Genomic DNA, 19,034 nt, shown 5'->3' on the forward strand with positions numbered 1-19,034 from the left:
ACCGCTTCCCTACGATACGTACTGTCCACTCAGAGGACCATTCAGGCACCGAAGCATTCTAGACCATCGGCCTGTCAAACTACGTGGCGTGCATTGGGACAGAAACTGAGAAGGCAGATCAAGTACAATGACGAGTGAGAAGACAGCGAGACGGATGGCAGTGTGTGTCTCGTCGGGCTGGGCGCTTGGCCTGCACATCTGGTACGCGAAACAAACCGCGGGAAGAGCTGCAGCTTCGTGGCAGTGCATTGCGCTCTCAGGAAGCTGACATGCTGGAGAATTGAGGCGCCATCAAAGCGCATGGGTGATCGCAGGCCGAAACGTAGCTCTCTACCAGGCCGCAAGACTACCCGTGTAAAGTGCCGAATGATGCCGTTGATGTCACCGCTGGAGGCGCGGGGATGTACCTGCGTCAACGTGTACTATTTAAATCTGTTTTGCTTTCTAGCCTTATCCACTGCCGACAGCTAATGCCGACAACTCCGTGCAGTGGTTGCTGTGTTTGCTGGCACTTCGGTAGCCGCTTGAAACGGACGATGCTATTCTTATGCACATTGCCCTCGTCGCCGCCATCTCGGGTCCATGGACTTTCTCGTCTGCGCCGGCACCGCCATGAGCGAGAAGACCAAGAAAGGCCCCGTGCGTCAGCAGGCCAAAGCGCCGCGTATCATTCGCCGGTCGCCGCGCCCCGAGGCCGCCACCGTCGACGTATAGCAGCCATTGCCATTTCTCCCTGAGTCGTCTCTTGTAGCACGCAACACTGGGCATGCGGCAGCTCTACACGCGAAAGACGGCGGCACCCGCCAAGCTCCATGCACGCCGCGTGTACCAGAGCCCTTGCGAGCGCGTCCAGTCGTCCAAGAACCACTACGACCTCGCCGTCTCGTCCGCGCCTGGTAATTCATATTGATTTATTGAGGTCGAACTTCGTGGGCTAAAGTAGAAGCCGTCGGCAACAACGAGAGCCCGCGCCGACATCTCGCAATCTCCAAGTCCGAGGGTCACGTGCGTAGAAATGCTGGAGGCAAGGCTTACCTCGGCTAGGTCACGACGACGACGATGAGCAACCAGCAGAGTACTAGTGCTGAAGACACGCTGTCGTCGCCCGTGTCGCTGGACCGGTAGCAATCCTCTCAAGTATTACATCTTGATGCCTGTTGTAGGGTCGCCTTTGAGAAATCGCTGCGGGGGTTCCAAGTGCACGTGGAGGAGCTGCCCGAGGCGGTGTACTTCCCGCCCATGTCCCCGATTGGGCCGTGGATGACGTCTTCGCCAATGCCGCCGAGTGCTGTCACCGAGCCCTTGTCACCCCGCAGCCGCCTTCTCGCCTTCTCCAACGAGAGCCAACCGATCCTGCGTTGTGCGTCGGCGACAGTCCGTAAGACTGGCAAACCGCGCCGCCCTCGGTCGTCCCAGCCCCGTCCAACGCCACACGACGATCTTCTCTGATTGTATAGCCTCAAACCGCAATACCAAGGCAATATTCCATGGCCTGCTCTAGTCCAATGTACTTGAGCAAAACTGCAGTGGTCTCTGGACGAGATTATGCAGGTCGCTGTGTAATACCGGCCGGATCGTCTTTCAGTGTCAATGAGTTGGATCGTCATTTCGTCGCAGCAGAATAGCAAACCCATCCGGCTTCGAGAGACTGTCCGAGTACATATGTATTGAGATTAAACGAACTAGATGCAGAAGAGAACAAGAATTAGGACACTTCGAACGCCGGGTCGTTGGCGTCTGCGCCGAGTTCGACCTTGATATCGGACGTGTCCAGCGGTGCCACGACCGCCGACGCCTTGTTGTTGCTGCGATCGACGACGTCCTTGTCGTGGGCGGGATGGAGCTTGGCGGTGGACGTCGCCAGAAGGAGGTCATCGACACCGTCGTCTTGGTTTCCGTCCGAGGAGGCGTCCCCAAACACTTGCTCAACGAGAGCCAGGACGACATGCGTCTCCCCGTCGAGGTTGCTGAGGTCGCCAATCTCGGCGTCGGCTTGCAGAAACTGCCAGATCCACGGACGCACCCACGTCGTTTGCGCCTGCACCTACCAACATTGATGAAAACATGTCGACGATCGGGATCGCACCTCGGCCGACTGTACGAAGGCTCCAACGTCGCTGTGCGTCGCGGCGTGCGTGAGCACGAAGTCCAGGAGGTAGTACGTGTAGTGGTGCAAGCTTCGGTGATGGCGAAAGTAATAAGCGACTTCGAGCGCTCCGTCGTCTGCTGAGAAGAGCGCTTCGATGCGGGCGCACCGGTGGCCGTCGTCGTCCACGGTAAGGAGACCGCCAAGGAGTTCAAACGTCGTTTCAAGCAGCGTCGACGTCTTGACACTGTCCAGCACCGACAGAAGCGCCTTGACGACGGCAACGGCGTCCGCGTCCGTAGCCACCGGCGCTTGGACGCAGCGCAGCACAAACGTCTCGAAGCCGAGGGCGAGCGCACAGCAGAGTCGCGTTGGATCGAGCAGCAGTTGCATGTCCTGATGCGGCAACACATCGTTGGTCGCTTCGAAGAGCTGCGGCAACAGCAATGTCTCAAGTGCGAGCGTGGCAACACGAGCCGACGACTGCTGGGCTGCCAACTGCTCGGGCACGGACGCGGACGTCGACTCGACGCCGTCGACCGCTAGTGATGCGCCAAAGTGATAGCCCATGTGGCACGTCGTGCGCAAGAGGCGGCGCACGATTGGCTCATTGATGGCGCGCGACAGGAAGTCACCGAGAACGCCGAGCGCCGACCCGAGCACCCCGTTGGCGAGCACGGTCGACGCCGTCGGTCCCGCGACCTCGATCGTGTCGCGCTGGTAAAAGACACTGACGCACTCGTCGAGAAAGTTGGCCAGTAGCGTCGTGTAGTCGTCGGTGCCCCCATGCGCCAAGACGCCAATGCAAGCGAGGGCGACATCAAAGAAACCGGTGCGGAGCCGCGTGTCGGTGCAGAGGTGCACCACGTCAAAGAGCCGCGTCCGGCGCTGGACGTATTCGCCGATCGCAATGGTGCCAGGTGCTGTCGGGAGCAACTCGGCGACCGCGTGCGCAAGAAACCACGCGGCAAAGTCGCTCGTCGGTGACAATAGTGGCGCGAGCAAGCCCGCCACGTCGATTTTTGGCGCGCTGCTCAACAGTGCAAAGTCAAAGAGGATCGACGCTGCGACAGTCGACGCTTGCGCATCATTGTCTCGCGTCTCTGCGTCCAGTGCCGCGTCGCGTACGTGCTGCAGGAGCCGGACGTAGCCGGCGTCAAACGCATGCAGCAGACTTGAAAACGCTTGGTTCTCGGCCTCCACTGTCGCGATCGCCTCGGCCACGTGGGTCGTCGGCGGCATCCGCGCAGCCACTGGAGGCGCGTCCACCTTGTCGTAGAAGAGCATGTAGGCGCTCCGGCGCTTGGACTGCGCCGTGGCCACGTACCGGCGGGTGCTCGAGTCCCAGCGCTCAACGACTTCGTCGCCGCCAAAACACTCGTCGCGCAAGTGCTGTACTTCAAAGGGGCGCACGGTCTGGTCGTTGCATTCGACCCACGAATCACGGGCATCGCGCAAGAACGAGTAGTAGTGGCCCGTGTCGCACGTGCCACTGTGAACGACGACACCGCGCAGGGCGTAGAGTGCCTCGCCCGCCTTGCCGTCGAGGCCGTCGGACGTGAACGGGTGCATGTCGAGGCTGTTGGGAAACTCGAGCAGGTCGTTGAGTTTGCATTTTTCCATCGTGTCAAAGTCAAACTCAAACCGCTTGAGGTGCACGACGAGCGTCTTGGGCAGCGACTGAAGGCAGACGCGCTTGAGCGCCTTCACTTTGGTCTGCGCGACTTCGCAAAAGTAGGCGTTATCGCCCTCGAGCGTCTCGCCTTGCACGTACGCTGCGAGGGAATCTGCGAGCGTCGCCTTGTGCTGCACGTCGACGCTCAGCGCAAAAAACGGCTCGTCGCGCGCCGAGACGTGCCCGTGCTCGGTGATGATCTGGTTGACGAGGCGCCCGCCAAAGCCGAGCGTCGCAGGCGTCACGAACGACTCGACGCGGTCGAGGAGGACGCCAAAGAACTCGTCGGCGTCCATCTGCACGCGCACGTCTGTTGGCTGACCGTCCTCGTCCTTGTGCGAGACGCAGAACGCTGTCGGGTCCACAAACTTGCGGACGGTGGACTCGAGCCCGACAAAGACGCGCTGGAGTTCGCGCACCTCGTCCGCTGCCGACGACGACGCGTCAACCGAAGTTGAAAGCAGTGCGTACCGGAACGACTGCAGGTGAAAGAGCTGCTGCACCAGCGCGTTCATGTAGCAGGTGCAGCCGGGATTGAAGAGGCCGGCGGACGACGACGACGACCGCGCTTCGTCGAGCGGTGCAAACGCCCACGGCCGTCCGACACGGTCGAGGACGTCGAGGGCTTCGGTCTGGAACGCCACGAGCAGTTGCAGCACCGTGGGCGCAATGTGCACGGGGTCCTGTGCGACAAAGCGCTCGATAATGTCGAGCGCAAGTCCGCGAGCGAGCGCCGAGTAGCATGATACACCCTCGCTTCCAAAGAGAAGCGAGTGCCACAGACTGGACACCATCTCGGGCGTCGGCATCACGACGTTGGCCGAGACGAGAGTTTGCAAGAGGCGCAGTAGCCCGACCAAGACGCTGTCGGGCGTCGAGCCAATGCGTTCCGAGCTCGTGTGCGCTAGCACATGATGCAGCAGCGTCGCTCCAAAGCTCGACGCGCTCAGCCACGTCGTGGTTGCCTGCAGCGGGAGTGCTGCTGCCAAGACGTCGGTCGCCAGTGCAAAGAACGCATCGTTGGCTTCGGACGCCGTGACGGTTAGGGCGATGGCGCTGACAGCTTGCGCGACATCGGGCAGCATACTTCGTCCGTGCTGGCGCAAGAAGCCCGTGAATGCGTCACAGATCCGGTCGCGGGTCCCGGCATGTGGACAGTGAAGACCAATCGCCCGAAGCCACGGCTGCCACTGGCCTTGGAAATGCGTGTGCACGTACGCCGGGTCGCGGGCGCCAAGCAAGCTGGCGATGTGCATGGCGGCGTCGACAACAGACGACATGTCGTCCGACATCATCTCGGCCAACGTATGACGCTCAATCGCGTCCAAAAGCAAATGTACGATATGGCCTTCGTCCACGGCGCGGTGAAACGCTGGGAGGCTCTCGGCCACGAGCTGCTGGTCAAAACGCGACGGCAGCGCAGATGGCAGCGCGTCGAGCCCCCAGATGTACCCAATCACACGCAGCGCGGCCGCTAAACACGTCATTTCCAACGTCGACGACGCTGCTGGTGGCCACGCGACGATCGCGTTGTAGAGGTGGAGCGCGCCACCGAGACGCACGAAGCGTTCGCGCCATTGCCGACGCGCCGCATGCTCGCCCGAGACATCGTCCGCCGGCAGCAAGAGTGCCTCGACGATGCGAAGCCCGTAGAGCAGGCGGTGCGCGTTCGATGTGTCGAGCAAGCTTTCCCAGTGCACGGCACTCGACACTGAGTCCCGAAGAAGGACCATGCGGTCCAAAAGCTTGCGATTCGTCGGAAGCGACGAAAGAAGGTCCCACGCTCCGTCGCTTGTTGGCGACGGCCACTCTAAGACGTGAAAGAGCGCGTCAAAGTACTCGTCCGTGTTGACCACGGCTTCGTCAATCGTTGACGGCGCCACTTCCTTCACCGTCACTTGGATCGGTGGGGGCAGCGGATAGACACGTGCGACCCGCTGCAATGACGCGGTCCGAGACTCGTACGAGTCGTCGTTTGGCGCATCGTAGTCGTTGAGCGCTTGCAAAACCGACTGCTTGAGAATGCGCGCGCCATCGATAGGCTTGGCGGGCGACGGGAGCACTGAGAGCTCCGGGGGCGCCGCCTTGGCTGGCGCACACGCTGTCAAGAAGCGGTGCAAGAGCGCGACACAGCGAGTCACAAGGTGCGCGTCATCGCTACTCGAGGTGTTTGCGGTGACTTGGGCCTTGGCTCGGAGCAGGTGCCCCATGCACGTGTCAGTGAACTCGCGCTTGCACACGTCGGCGTCCACGTGAACGTCCAAGTGGTATGCGATGAGGTGGTCCATGCACGTCTCAACGACGTCGCCATTCGCATAAAGCGCCAAGTGCCACAGCTCCGAGAGCCCCACGAGGTTGCCAAGAGGCAGCACAACAGCGCAGCGCACGTCATCGTCGTCACTTGGCAGTGGTTGCAATGACTGCAGCGCCAAGTTGACCGACTGGAAGAGCAGGTGGAAGCACTCGAGCGCATCGACAGAGATGAGCCGGCTCGGCAGCGATCCAAACTGGCGTAAGATGTGCACGCGCAGATCATGGTCGAGCAACGTCATCGTATCGTCTGGTAGGAGCTGCTCGCAGAGCTGAAACCACTGGAAGCAAAGATCGGCTTCGGACGACGTTGCAGCCGACGCAATGCAGTTGTGCCAGAGCGTATTGAGCTGCGACGGGCTCAATCGCGTGCCGTGGTTGGCCAACAGCACGAGCAGCCAGCTCCCGTGCAGCGCCAAGAGCCGGCATTTGTATGGCTCTAGCGCGTCGCCGCTCTCGGCGTGGCCGCGGGCTTTGAACTCGGAGAGCTCGTTCAAGAGACCTGTCAAGATCGTCGGCTGGAGGTCCGCGACCTGCTGCTCGGTCAGCCGGGGGCGGTAGCCTTCCGAGAAGAGCCGGCTAAAGTGCGACAGAAAGTGCAGAGCTGCGCGCACTGCTTCTGGCGTTTGGCTCGAGCGGACTTGGATGAGGTGGAAGCAGTCGACAAAGATATCGCCCATGGCCTCGCCAAGGAGCGCGTGCAGCGTTTGAATACACATGTCCATAGTCGCAGCGCAGCGGTCAGTCTTGAGCGCCTCCCAGAGGTGCGTGGCCACTGTTTGATGGTTTTCGCTGCCGTGGTCGTTGCGGGCGGCCGCGCGGAGCACACTGAGCGCTGCGCTGTCAATGGTCGGCAGCGACGCGACGCGGCCGAGGACGTGCGCGACGCTCTGCACGTTCGAGACTATGTCGACGAGCAGCTCGAGTGTCGTCGTGAGAAGCGCTTCGTGGCGGCCCTTGCTTGCGTCCATGGCCACGCTCCAGACAAGGTCGAGGTGCTCCGCCGCGACGCCGCTCTCGCCGGCGTAGATGTCAAAGATGGGCGCTGCTCGCTTGAGCATCTCGGCATGCATTGTGTCCCCGAAGAGATGCCCCAGTACCTGCACGGAAGTAGTCAAGAGATGTACTACACAGGTCAATTGTACCTGGTGCGCGTCAAGCCAAGCCACCGCCATCGGTGTCGGTAGCTGCTTGAGCGTCTCCGTCATGTCGGCCAAGCCATGCAACCGCTTCTCGAGCGAGCGACACTCGAGCGCCTTGTGCGCAATCTGCGATCCAAGTGAGTACTTTTCTGCACAAAAAGGGCGACCTCGAGGGTGAGGGTGTGGAGGAAGTGGTCGTGCGTCGGGCTCGTCAGTATCTCAAAGAAGTGCACAACATCGCCGAGCTCGCTGCGCTGGACGGACGAGAGGTCCGGTGGCAACGCCGCCACATGCGCGACCATCGCGTCGCTCAATGCCGGAAGTAGCTCGAGCATGAAGGCTGTCGCAAGCTGGTCCTTGACAACCGCAATGCACTTGATCGCGCACACGACAGCGTTGAGCTCAAACGGCTGGCTAATACGGTACTCGAGATCCTCGTTCTCGTCGTCTGTGGCCGGGTCACCCGCCCGCTGCAGCGGCAGCGACGGGTCGAGGTTGCACAAAATGGCGTCGAAGCCGCCCGCTTCGATAAACGCATCAATGTTCTTGGCCAGCAGCTCCGAGGTTGCGCCATCGCTCTCTACGGCATTCGACATCGGAACACAGCCTTTCCAGTCCCAACGTACGAGCAGCGTCGTTGAGGTAGAAGGCGCGGTTGTCATCCATAAGGCGGTAGAGCGTCGGAAGCATGCTGGGGTCGCCCACGCGCAGCCGCGACACGACGCACTCCAGTGTAAACTAGTCACGATGAGTATGTTCTCAAGAGCTCGGGTGAGTAGTACCTGGAAAAAGTCGTTTACGGTCGCCGCGACCGTGTCGGCAAACGGCCGCGCCAGAAGGACCTGCACGTAGTGCTCCATGTAGTCGGTCACAAGGCGCTCCTCAGCGTCCGCTAGCACACAATGAGTTGCAGGTAGCTTGCTGGATGCAGTCGTACCCGGAAGCGCGCCGGACGTGACGACCTCGACGATGGCCGAGAGCGCATACGTCGGGTTGGCGTCCTTCTGGACGTCGTCGCAGAGACTGGTGCATGTACCATCCAGGTCATCGAGGATCGCGCGGCAAAGGCGTAGGACCCGGTCCGAGTCCTCCATGAGGGTTGCTGCCTCTTTGCCGAGTAAGCTTCCGTTTCACTGCAAGACGACGCGCTCGTTCAAGTGCGCCTTCCGGTCGCATACAAGATACCATATAGTTTCATTAAGTGCGCCATCCGTTTTGGCCAAATTGCGGTTTCTGCTGTGGCATACAAAGAGCAAGTGTTGCATGACCACCGGTTTCGTGGTGGTTTTGGATTCCCAAGGGTCACTTGCAGCAGCATGGACGCAGCGACGCTCGCCGACCTCCGCGCCAAGTACGCGACCAGCGCGCCGGCAACCACGCCGTCGCCGCACGTCTATGGCGGCGCGTCCACGCTGCGCATCTGCGACCGCTGCCACGGCCAGCGCATCGAGCGAGTCCCGTACAACTACATGGTGCTCGAACAGACGTGCTCGGGTAGGGCAAATCGCTGGTATGCGTGGCTCATGGCTCTGTTGCGTAGCGTGCGATGGCGAAGGCGTGCTAGCGGTGCAGCGAGGCCGACTGTAGTAGACGAGCCATTATAAGCTGGGCAGCTTCGGCCTGTCCAAAAATCGTGTTATGTGATACGGCTGGAGCCGTCAGATTTCGATTTCCTGTGCTATCACAGCCCTCCATCGCACGATGATGGCCACCGTGTCCCATGGTATTCCTCCGCTCGCAGAGTTATCGCCGGTGGGCGACGACTTGTTGCCTGCCTTTGACTTCGACACGATCGACAACAGTGAGAGTGGAAAGGAACTCCACGACGATGAGATGGGCTTTCTCTGCGACGTGCTCTTCTTCAACGAGCCGACCACCGCCCCCGTTGACGACTTTTTCGACTGCCCTCTGGACTTGCTTCTCGCGCCCGACGCCACGGACGACGAGGCGAAGAAGATCTGCGCCATTGACGGGTGCCACAAGCGCGTTCGGTCGCGCGGCCTGTGCAAGGCGCATGGCGGTGGTCGCCGCTGCTCCGTGGCTGGTAAGACCTCGTTGTGACTTAACAGGACCAAATTCTCACTCAAGCAATAGGCTGCATCAAGAGCAGTCAAGGCCGGGGACTCTGCATTCGCCACGGCGGCGGCCGGCGCTGCCAAGAGCCCGGCTGCTCTCGCGGCGCCCAATCGAGCGGTCGATGCAAAAACCACGGCGGCGGTATCCGCTGCCGGGCCCCCGGGTGCACCAAGAGCAGCCAAGGCGCAGGGTACGTCCTTCTAAATACGACCACTCGGAGACGCATACTACGGTAGGTTTTGCCGCACGCATGGTGGCGGCAAGCTCTGCAAGCACCCAGGTTGCAAGAAGGGCAGCCAGCGCAAAGGCTACTGTGCTACCCACTGCCACACCCATGCGATCAGTCGCACGTAACCACGTCATAGCATGATGTACAACAACGATATTGAACTTCGATGCGTCGTGGGAGCATGATGAGGTCCCAGCTGCCTCAAGACTCAGAGTGGCAGAAAGGACAATATTATGCGGTTGGCCCCTCGGCCTGCCACGTCAGACAAATCGATTCCTAGAGGACCTCGTAAACTGTATCGGTCTAGCGCTTGCCTCGGCGTATCCGACGCGATGAGCCGCCGGCAGATCCGATTCGAAGAATACGCATCGTCCGGACCCGTCGTCGAGCGCGTCGCCTGCAACATGGAGACGAAGCCAGCGCGGGCACCCAAGTTTGCTGCTTCTGCGTCGCACGTCGCCAACGACGCGTACCTGGCGGCCTTTGACGCCGACCCGCGAAAGCCGTCGTCCAAGCAGCCGCAGCCAGCAAGCATGAGTACCTCGGGAGATGGCAACACTGCTTTGCCCAAGATTGCTGGCGCCGTGCGCGCACATGTGCCCGCGGCCGAACCAACGACCCGTTCATCGTCGTGGACGCGAGGTCCGAGTGATGCTGCTGGCTCGGCGCAAGCCGTATCCAGCCAACCGCTGACTTGCATGAGCTTGTCGCCGGATGGCTCGGAAGTGGTTGTCGGCAGCTGCGACCACGCGCTCTACACGATCCCGCTGCGCAGCTCGGGGTCCAAGAAGGCTCGGGGACTCACGTTGTACACCACGACGTGCGGCCACAAGGAATGGGTCACGGCCGTCGCGCACCTTGCCGGTACTGACAGCATTACGAAGTGCCAAAGCGCATGCACATGTAGATGGCCGCGTCGTCTCTGCGGGCATGGACAGCAAACTCTGCCTCTGGGAGAACGGTGCCGTCGCACGCTGCGAAGACCTGGTGGGCTCTCGAGCCCCACCGTCTCTCGACTATTCAATGTATTAGATGGGCCACGCCGGGTCCATCTCGCTGATCCAGACGATTGGCAACGACTGGATCGTGAGCGCGAGCTACGACAAGACGTATCGGCTGTGGGACGCGACGCCCGGGCGCCGCGCCGGCAAGAATGGCCGAGAGAGACATGCGTTGCGCGGCCATGACGCCCCGATTCTCGACTGCAGCCTCTGGGGCTCACGGCTCATTGGCGGCGATCGCAGCGGCTCGGTGCTCGTTTTCGACGTCGCTGCCTGTACGAGTTGATCGTCAGTCGTCCTCTTGACGTAGCACGACGCTTAGATACTCTCGAGAAGAAGTGGAACGCGGCGCACGACGGCCACTGCACGAGTGTTTTGGGCTCGGCGTTTGCACCCGACATTGCGTACAGTGGCGGCCAAGACGGCGTTGTGCAGCGCTGGGACCTGCGCACAAAGGCGAGCACGCTTGCGCTGCCCGTGCATAGCGGCAAGACAGGCAAAGGCGCCGTACGCTCTCATAAATCATCGGCCAAAAGCTCAGAGACGACTTTAGGTGAGTTTTCTACGCGAGCAGCCGTCAAACGAACACGTTCTTGTCACGGGGGGTGCTGACGGCAAGGTCCACGTCCTCGACACGCGCCGCAACACGCTCCGGTCGACGTTTGACAGCCACCAGACGTTCATCTATTCGCTGCATGTGGCCCACGACCTGTGCTTTAGCGGCAGCGGAGACGGGATGCTGCTCGTGCACAACTTGGCCACCGACGCCTTGTGCTACGGCCTCGGCGCCAACCAAGCGGCGGTGCGGGCCATTGCCACGACGCCCGCTGAGCTCGTTGCGGCCGGTGACGATGGCGGCGTCCTTGTCTATAACTTTGCGTAAAGTTATGAATCTACTGGATGGTGTCGATGTGGCGACCTTCTGTGCTCTCGTGAAGGACAAAGCTCTGTGTACCGGACGGGGGGCATCCGAAGGTACATCAGGCCCAGGCACCAACTGGGATCATCTGCGTAAGGACTGCGTGTGATACCGAGGCCAGTTCGTGCTTGACAAGATGCCATTTGTTGGAGTGCTCACCAGTGGTATTAGCAATAAGTTAGTGTTCTATTACGAAATCGACGAGTTTGTACTTAGCCCAAGGTGCGGGCAATGTTGAGGACGCTCGCAAAGAGCGCGCTGGCCGCGAGCCCTTGCGTCGCATCCGACGCGAACGACGAGCCCGAGAGGAAGAGTGGGAACGCTGCGTGGCGGTCCGTGTGCAGCGCGAGGCCGACCTGGGCGCCGACCAAATGAGCAAATGGCGCCGACGACGACTGCAGTTGAATCTCAATGCGACCGTTTGCAAGCGTCGTCGTTGTGCGGGCGGCCTTGGGCAGCTGCGCAAACGCCGGCGCACAGCTTGCGACGTGCGCAATCACTTGGTCGATCGTCGTCACCGCCGTCGGGCACGGCGAGACCGGCGACCCGTTGATGGCGTCGGCGGCGTTCAGGTTGAGGCCGAGCTCGCGCGCGAGGAGCACCATCTTCTTGGCCGACGCGACGCCCGTGAGGTCGTCGAGCACCTCGGCAGGCGCCATTGACGAAAACTGCGCCAAGAGCACGCTGCGAAGCGCCGCCTCGATGGGCGTCGCCGGCGCTTGGTCGAGCTCGAGGAGCAGCGCGTTCATGACCGAGCTCCACGAAGCCTCAATCTTGGTGATGCTGTCGCCGGTCTGGAGAAGGTTCTGCAGCGTCGAGAGAACGGGCACACCCATCCCGAGGCAGGCCTCCGTGTCCAAGACGACTTGGTTCTGGGAGGCCGTCTTGCGCAGCGAGAGGGATGCATCGTTGGCGACGTGGAGGTTGTTGCTCACAATGAAGCAGTCGGCGGCCAGCCAGCTCGGGTACTGCTTGATCGTCGCGTCGTCGCCCGAGACGTCCAAAACGAGCGCATACGGAATGTGGTCCGTATGCACGTGTTGAATGAAGCGGGCCATGTTAAGCGGCTCGGACGTGGCCGACGCGAGCGACGCTGCGTTGAAGCCCGTCGGGTGCAGCTGCATGTGGTCGCGGTCGGCCACCGCGCGAATGCGCAAGTCGACCTTGTACTTGCGCGCTAGCATGGCGGCTTGCGAGAGGATCTGCGTCTGGAGCGCGGCGCCGACCTTGGAATGCGCGCCAAGAATACCGATCGAAATGGTTTGGTCCGCAAGGAAGAACGCCGAGTGCACCGCCCGAAGCGCGGCGCCAGAGTCCTCGTAGCGCACGACCGCCGAGATGTTGCGCTCCGACGAGCCCTGGGAGATGCCGAGGATGTTGATGTCGGCGCGGCCAAGAGCGCCAAAGAAGCGCCCGCAGACACCGGGGGTTTGCGACATGTTGTCGCCGACGGCCGCGATGATGCTTACGGGCGACTCGAACGTCACGGCGTCAATGAGCCCGTGGTGGAGCTCCTTGAAAAAGGCGGCTTCGATCGCGTCCTTGGCGTCAACCGCGTTGGCCGCGGGGATCGCAAAGCAGATCGAGTGCTCGGAACTGGCCTGCGCAATGAGCACGACGTTGACCTTGATGCGGTCGAGGGCCGAGAAGAGGCGGGACGCGACGCCGTGGACGCCCACCATGCCAGTGCCCTCGAGGTTGAACATGGCGAGGTGATCGATCGTCGAGAAGCCGCTCACAATGTGCTTGGCGGTCGTCGTCGGCGACGTCGGCCGCCGATGAAAAATGCGCGTGCCCGGGTGCGTCGGGTCGAACGTATTCCGGATAAAGATCGGGATGCTCTCGGCGACGGCCGGGGCCATCGTCTTGGGGTGGATGACCTTGGCACCAAAGTAGGCCAGCTCCATGGCCTCCTGGTACGAGATCTGCGGGAGGATCTTGGCTTCCGGTACGCGGCGCGGGTCGGCGCTGTACACGCCGCTGACGTCGGTCCAGATGGTAATGGACGCGGCCTTGAGCACGCGGCCGAAAATGGATGCTGAGAAGTCGCTGCCGTCCCGCTTGAGCGTCGTGACAACGCCGTCGGTCGTCGAACAGATGAAGCCCGTGATGCAGAGGTGCGTCGCGTTGTGGAGTGCATCCATCTTGGCCCGGAGCTTCGCGGCCGTGAGTTCGTACAAGACGACTGGCCCATGATTCGGATCAATCTCAACCGTAAGCACCTCGCGCGAGTCGATGAATGCGAACCGCTCCGTCTTGCCCGCAAGCTCCAAGTTGTGGTTGAGCACGGCCGTCATGATGCGCGCCGACCAGAGTTCGCCGTGGCCGCTCACGAGTTCCGTCACGTTTTCGTTGTACGAGCGCATGATCGAGATAGCGTGCAGCAGTTCTTGAAGCGTCGCCAAGTCCTGCCGTATCTGGACAAGGATCGCGTCACCGACGTCTGGCGGTAGTAGCTCTGCGACGGCGGCCGCGTGCTTGGCCTCGATCTGGTCCACGATCGCTTGGATCGTTGACGTCTGCTTCGTCTTGGCGAGCTCGACGAGCGAGATGAGGAGGTCAGTGACCTTGGGCTTGCCACCCATGGCCGACACGACGACCGCGATCTTGTCGCTCTCGACACCAGCGACGATGGCCTGGACGGCCTTCATGGCCTCGGCGTTCCCGACGGACGTTCCGCCAAACTTGTGTACGACGAAGGAAGGCATGGAGATGGTAGTGGGCGGTCGAGGAAGCTCGAGGTAACTTGTGGAATGGGCGGGCGGGACAACGAGGCTGGCTGCTTGCGCGATCTTGGCCGGCCGCCACAAGAAGTTCTCGTGGTCGCCAGCTGGAAAGATCCGTTATCCTGGTGAATGGTCCGGATCGCAACCACTTGACATTTGTATGCTCCACCACCTGGTGCATTCCCTCAGAAAGCAACCGCCAATGTGGGACAGCCGCACGAATCAGAGACATTCCCTCACTCTGTCAGCAGAGACGAAGCGGATGCGCGTCACAGAACCAGCGCGGAACGTTAATTACACAATACCGTGTGCTCATTGGCTCCTGCGACTGGACTTCAGTGGCCGCGTGGTTTTTTGCACCCGGTAGGGGGGCCTACGTTTTGGAAGTGCCACCGTTGAGTCGACGCTGGTGGTGGCACCACAACGACGATTCTAGAGGCTGCGCGTCACACAATGGGCTACTTCAAGGCCCGGCAACGCTCCTCCTTCCCGCAATAAGAAATGAGAGCATTCATCTCGGTGGTGATGAGAATTTCTGGCAATGTAGCAAGAAAGAGCCTTGAAGGGTTGAACCCATATGAGCGCCACCGGTGACACCCACGATGAGTTGACGGTACCGGCGAACCGGCGATGGCGCGCCAACCAGCCTTGAAAGCGCGGTGCTGATGTTGAAGTGGGATTTGCAATCGGTCGCCGTCTGTTCCTTATTTCATGGGTCCCCCCACAGGACTGTTTTGGTAGTCCGCCCCCCACCCCTATGATATTCCGTGCAAGCTGCTTGGCTTCGGCGAGGGTCGAATCAAACGAGCAGCCACGATGAGCAGCGAAGTCCCCGTGATGTCGATGACGCCGACCCAGTTCGAGATGGGAGTGCGTCGCCGCTGCCAGCGACCACGATGGTCTAAGACATGTGCTTGTAGGAGTGCACGAAGCTGCAGCGCGAGTCGCTCAAGTGCATCGAAGGTAGGCAGCCATGGTACCGCCGTGGGCACTCACCTGCTCTCGCACAGAAAACTACCGCCAGCGTGACAAGTGCAACGAGTTCTTTGAGCGCTATCGCGAATGCAAGAAGGTTGCAATTCAGCCACCTCGCTGCGACTGACACACTTCTATAGGGTCGCCACGCAGCCATCATTGCGGCTCGGCGAGCGGGCAAGCTGGACTAGACACGAGTTACAAACTCGCATGGAGGCAGCTGTCTGCGACTGCGGCTGTCGCGACCCCACAGCGACTTGTATTACATGGACAATGTAGCAATATCATGCATCTTCGCGATTACCGCGCTTGGCTTTGAGTTCGTCCAGAAACGACATCTTGGGTGGCGTCGGTGCTGCAGTGGGCGCGCTCGGCGGCGCTGGCTCTGCTTTGTTGGCGCGGCGCTTGAGCTCGTCCAGAAAACTGGGACGTGCGCCCTCTTCGGATGTCGATGGCATTACACTCAGCGGCTTCGTCTTGAGCAGCGGCGATGCACACGGCGAACGCGAGTTGCGCCGGCGCTGAATCTCAGCGAGGTTGTTGGGCTTGGCGATATCATCCAGCAGCGTAGGCTCGATGATGGAAGGCCGCTTCTTCAGCAGCGACGGTGTCGTGGCCAGGCCCAGCATCTTGAGAAGCGCGTGAGACTTTGGCTGGGAGGCTGCCTTGGCCGGGACGTTTTCGACCGACTCGGCACTGCTAACCTCGTCGTCGGGCAGCGTTCGAGTGCTTTCGCAGCGAACAAGGTCCTGCGTCGACTTGCGCGCGCAAAAGTCCGTCTGTAGAAAGTGCAAAACGTTGGGCGACGCCTTGACTGCGCTCACAGTGCGTATCTGACTCATGACGTCGTGGACAGCCTTGACGCACGTTTCCTTGGGCGTGCGCTTGGGCACCACTACCTCCTTTGGTACAGTCATCGCCGCCTCCTAGGATATATGCAATTCGTTTGCCGTCATGCGGAACGTTCAGTACCTCGGTTTTGGGAAACTCCTTGGACCGCTCAGCAATCGCATTGGTCAGCTCGTGCTTGCGCGCAAGGGCTTCTTCTTCAGCCGACAGCTTCTTGTGCATGGCGCGTTCCTTGGGCTTGATGTCGGGCGTCGACGAGAAGGGGCCGCGGATCACACCGTGACGGATCTCGGGCGGCAAAAGGCGAATGGCAGCGATCTCGTCGAGGTACTGCTCGTGGGTCGGACACGCAACTTGGATTGCGCGCTCTGCGATGACGATTTCGCTCTTGAGCCCATCGCGCTCCTTGCAGAGCGATTGAAAGATCTTTTTGGCTTCGTCGCTAGAGATTTGCGTCACGACACGTCACGTTCCTGATGCTTACCGAAGGCGGATGAGCGTCGGCTTGCCAAAACTCTTGATGAGGTCGTCCGAGCGGCAATCTGTGTGTTGCAATCAACATCTTTAGCGCTATGCGGTTGTACCGTCCGAGACGGCGTGGTATTCTGTCTTGGCGAGCGGGATCTCGTGCTCGACGAGCGCTTGCAAGCGTGCTTTCTTCTGCGCGAGTCGCTTGGCTTGAGTCTCAAACTTGGCGAGACGCTGCTTGATCTCGTCTTCTGTCGGGTACCGGTACACTGGATTCAAGAGCTGCTTGTCGCTCAGTGGCTTGAGTTTGACCTCAGCCCGCGCCCCTGCCGTCGCGTTGGGACCAAGTTTCGCATGCGCTGCACGCACCTTTGACGGGATCCCAGCCCGCCTTGACGGTCTCGCCGTGGTACTGCTGCACCAGGACCTTGAGATGGGCAATGAAGCCCGCGCGCCACTCGCCCTTTCGACCTTCCTTGTCAAACTCAAAGGCGTCGGGCAGCGCGAGGTAAATCGCTCGCATCTCAGTGATGTCGTACCTGCGCCGACCATAGTCACCTTTAGCATTTGTGAATCGCACGTACATTTCGAGGTTGGTAAAGCACTGGGCCGTGTCGCCCGAGATAAAATTGTCCCGCGCCTTGTCGACCTCGTGCGTGACGACCCACTGCAAGAGTCTAGAAAGGCCAGCAATGTGAGTTGAATGGATACGAATGACGTTCGCTGACTTGTTTTGTTTGAGGTAGTTGACCAAATCACGTGTGTAGAGCACGCCTGCCTGCTTGGCGGCATCCAGGAGCTGATCAACCGACATAGCCGCGATCGAGTCCGGAATGAGCGAGCACAGCCGCTCCAAGCACACTTGATTGTCGGCCAAGTGGTTGGCGCGCCATGCGTCTTCAAGCCGCTTCATTTCCCCGGGGTATTCTACAGCCAGCTCCAGCCCAAACACCATCGCAAGAGAACGCACCCTTGGCGTTTTCGCGACGCGAGCGCCAGATTTCCATTTGCTTGAGCGTCGCGTTGATCTGGCGATCCTTGATCTGGAGCTCCCTGGCGCGGTAGCCCTTGAAGCTTTGGCAGAGCACGGTCGCGCGCTCCACGAGTGCGAGCAGCGTCTCGCCAGTGGCTTGGGTCACTTCATGGGCTGTCTGTTCCCACTTTAAAACAAGGATCTGCTGTTCAACGAGGTACCTTGAGTAGCTCCCGTGCAGCGGCAAGAAGGTCCTCCGTCGAGAATTTGGCAATCAAGGTCTGGAGCTTCTCGAGCATCGTTTCCGTGGCTGCAACGACGAGGGTTTGGGCGACGTTTTGCTTTAAGACGGCTTGTTTGAACTGCTCTTGGATGCTCAGCACGTCTTTCCGAAGGCAGTCCATGGACTGCACTTGCAGAATCGCCATGCTGCCTCGGCGCGTCGGTGACGCTGTCAGAGGCGCCTTGATGTCAGCAACAAGTTTAGGGTCCTCGACCTTGACCTTGAGTTCCCGAAGACTCTCTTGGGCCTTCGAGAGCTGCGCCTTGAAGGTTGCAATGTCCTTGGTGTGCTCGTGCAGCCCCCGCAGCAAGGTGTCGAGCTCTACATGCTAAAGTATAAACACCATTTCATGTTTGGAAGTACCTTTGGTGTACTCTTCCGTCGGTGAGTTGTGCAAGAGCGATTGTTCGTACAGGAGACGGTCATAGTCGGCCTCGGCCGTCGTAAGATGTCGATCTGCGACATCGAATCCATTGGTCTTGGACGACTCGAGCTTCCACTACGGTTGTGCTGGAATCATGGAGCCGCGTCATTGAGCTACCTGAAGATCTTCGTCGCTCAAGCCCAGCGTCGACTTGAGCAAATCGATCTGTTCCATGAGCTGCCGGACTTTTGAATCATCTGCCTCAGCCGAGTTGAGAGCAACGGTCTTGGGCGTTGGAAACAAAAAGGGTCCGTCACCGTTATCGTCGAATGCAACTTCTTGCCCACGACCCTAATCCTCTGTTATGAAGCGATTCGACGAGTACACTAGTACCGGTGAGGTCCGGGGGCTATGTCGTGGCGTGCGCAGTGGGGCAACCCCTGGTCGCTTCTCACCACTGTGCTTGTCAAGGGCGGGCGCACACTTGCGTGAAACGTGCACGAGAACGTTGCCTTCGCTCGTGAGACTGCGGCGGATCTTGCGGATCGTGGAGCGCACCGACGGCTCCTTCCCACGCCCTTGGGACATTGTCACTTTCGTCGTCGTGGACTCGCGGCGACCGCTTTGCGCGGATGCCGGACGACTGCCGCTGCGCGCCGGCGGACTCCGCGGTGACTCCTTCGTTTTAGTAAGGCCAAACATCTTGTGCACGTGATCTTTGTGGTCGAGGAGGTGCACGCCTTGCATGTAGAGGCGTGCATACGGTGATTCTTTCTCCTTACGTGGTAGCTTGACGTGCTCTCTCGGGAGCACAAAGGTGGTTTTGGACGGCGATCGGGCAGGATCGCCAATAAGATACGACGGCCGACGCCCGGGCGCTGATGCCGTGCTCTCTGTCTGGCTCGGTCGGCCAAACAGCTTGGCTGTCAGCGACATACCGACTGTCCGTTTCCGCCTG

General features: G+C 60.5%; 8 protein-coding genes across 9 annotated transcripts; 5 read left to right on the forward strand and 3 right to left on the reverse strand.

Moving 5' to 3' along the window:
- Positions 1-582: 582 nt before the first annotated feature.
- On the forward strand, positions 583-1,493 carry SDRG_13654 (the record flags this gene model as incomplete). Of its 2 annotated transcripts, none has more annotated exons than XM_008619752.1 (5): positions 583-708; positions 752-896; positions 944-1,005; positions 1,045-1,121; positions 1,164-1,493. In XM_008619752.1, the coding sequence occupies 5 exons, from the start codon at positions 583-585 to the stop codon at positions 1,447-1,449; spliced, it is 696 nt and encodes a 231-aa protein (XP_008617974.1). The 2 variants fall into 2 exon arrangements, with proteins under 2 accessions (XP_008617974.1, XP_008617975.1); XM_008619753.1 differs by having other exon boundaries at positions 941-1,005; positions 1,164-1,449.
- A 91-nt stretch (positions 1,494-1,584) lies between these two features.
- Positions 1,585-8,362, reverse strand: SDRG_13655 (hypothetical protein). The gene is made up of 7 exons (XM_008619754.1): positions 8,151-8,362; positions 7,996-8,105; positions 7,840-7,951; positions 7,381-7,793; positions 7,217-7,339; positions 2,087-7,171; positions 1,585-2,044 (listed from the first exon to the last, which is right to left on the reverse strand). Exons 1-7 carry the CDS (start codon positions 8,305-8,307, stop codon positions 1,706-1,708), a joined length of 6,339 nt encoding a protein of 2,112 aa, XP_008617976.1. The 5' UTR covers positions 8,308-8,362; the 3' UTR covers positions 1,585-1,705.
- A 115-nt stretch (positions 8,363-8,477) lies between these two features.
- On the forward strand, positions 8,478-8,887 carry SDRG_13656 (hypothetical protein). The gene is made up of 2 exons (XM_008619755.1): positions 8,478-8,707; positions 8,754-8,887. Exons 1-2 carry the CDS (start codon positions 8,530-8,532, stop codon positions 8,798-8,800), a joined length of 225 nt encoding a protein of 74 aa, XP_008617977.1. The 5' UTR covers positions 8,478-8,529; the 3' UTR covers positions 8,801-8,887.
- Positions 8,888-8,914: 27 nt separating this feature from the next.
- SDRG_13657 (hypothetical protein) lies at positions 8,915-9,686 on the forward strand (the record flags this gene model as incomplete). The annotated part of the gene is made up of 3 exons (XM_008619756.1): positions 8,915-9,257; positions 9,308-9,479; positions 9,526-9,686. 3 exons carry the CDS (start codon positions 8,915-8,917, stop codon positions 9,641-9,643), a joined length of 633 nt encoding a protein of 210 aa, XP_008617978.1. The 3' UTR covers positions 9,644-9,686.
- Positions 9,687-9,803: 117 nt separating this feature from the next.
- Positions 9,804-11,454, forward strand: SDRG_13658 (hypothetical protein). Its single transcript, XM_008619757.1, has 5 exons — positions 9,804-10,382; positions 10,426-10,505; positions 10,551-10,794; positions 10,842-11,026; positions 11,073-11,454. The coding sequence occupies exons 1-5, from the start codon at positions 9,851-9,853 to the stop codon at positions 11,400-11,402; spliced, it is 1,371 nt and encodes a 456-aa protein (XP_008617979.1). The 5' UTR covers positions 9,804-9,850; the 3' UTR covers positions 11,403-11,454.
- A 126-nt stretch (positions 11,455-11,580) lies between these two features.
- On the reverse strand, positions 11,581-14,267 carry SDRG_13659 (hypothetical protein). Its single transcript, XM_008619758.1, has one exon. The coding sequence runs from the start codon at positions 14,144-14,146 to the stop codon at positions 11,651-11,653; it is 2,496 nt and encodes an 831-aa protein (XP_008617980.1). The 5' UTR covers positions 14,147-14,267; the 3' UTR covers positions 11,581-11,650.
- Positions 14,268-14,938: 671 nt separating this feature from the next.
- SDRG_13660 (hypothetical protein) lies at positions 14,939-15,330 on the forward strand (the record flags this gene model as incomplete). The annotated part of the gene is made up of 4 exons (XM_008619759.1): positions 14,939-15,034; positions 15,085-15,127; positions 15,175-15,236; positions 15,280-15,330. Exons 1-4 carry the CDS (start codon positions 14,981-14,983, stop codon positions 15,328-15,330), a joined length of 210 nt encoding a protein of 69 aa, XP_008617981.1. The 5' UTR covers positions 14,939-14,980.
- Positions 15,331-15,333: 3 nt separating this feature from the next.
- SDRG_13661 (hypothetical protein) lies at positions 15,334-19,012 on the reverse strand (the record flags this gene model as incomplete). Its single annotated transcript, XM_008619760.1, has 12 exons — positions 15,334-16,065; positions 16,112-16,430; positions 16,473-16,530; positions 16,573-16,782; positions 16,826-16,995; positions 17,041-17,133; positions 17,185-17,383; positions 17,427-17,607; positions 17,651-18,033; positions 18,076-18,211; positions 18,254-18,427; positions 18,470-19,012. The coding sequence occupies 12 exons, from the start codon at positions 19,010-19,012 to the stop codon at positions 15,424-15,426; spliced, it is 3,108 nt and encodes a 1,035-aa protein (XP_008617982.1). The 3' UTR covers positions 15,334-15,423.
- Between the last annotated feature and the right edge of the window lie 22 nt (positions 19,013-19,034).

Source organism: Saprolegnia diclina, assembly GCF_000281045.1.
Source record: "Saprolegnia diclina VS20 unplaced genomic scaffold supercont1.62, whole genome shotgun sequence".
Lineage (NCBI taxonomy): Eukaryota > Oomycota > Saprolegniomycetes > Saprolegniales > Saprolegniaceae > Saprolegnia > Saprolegnia diclina.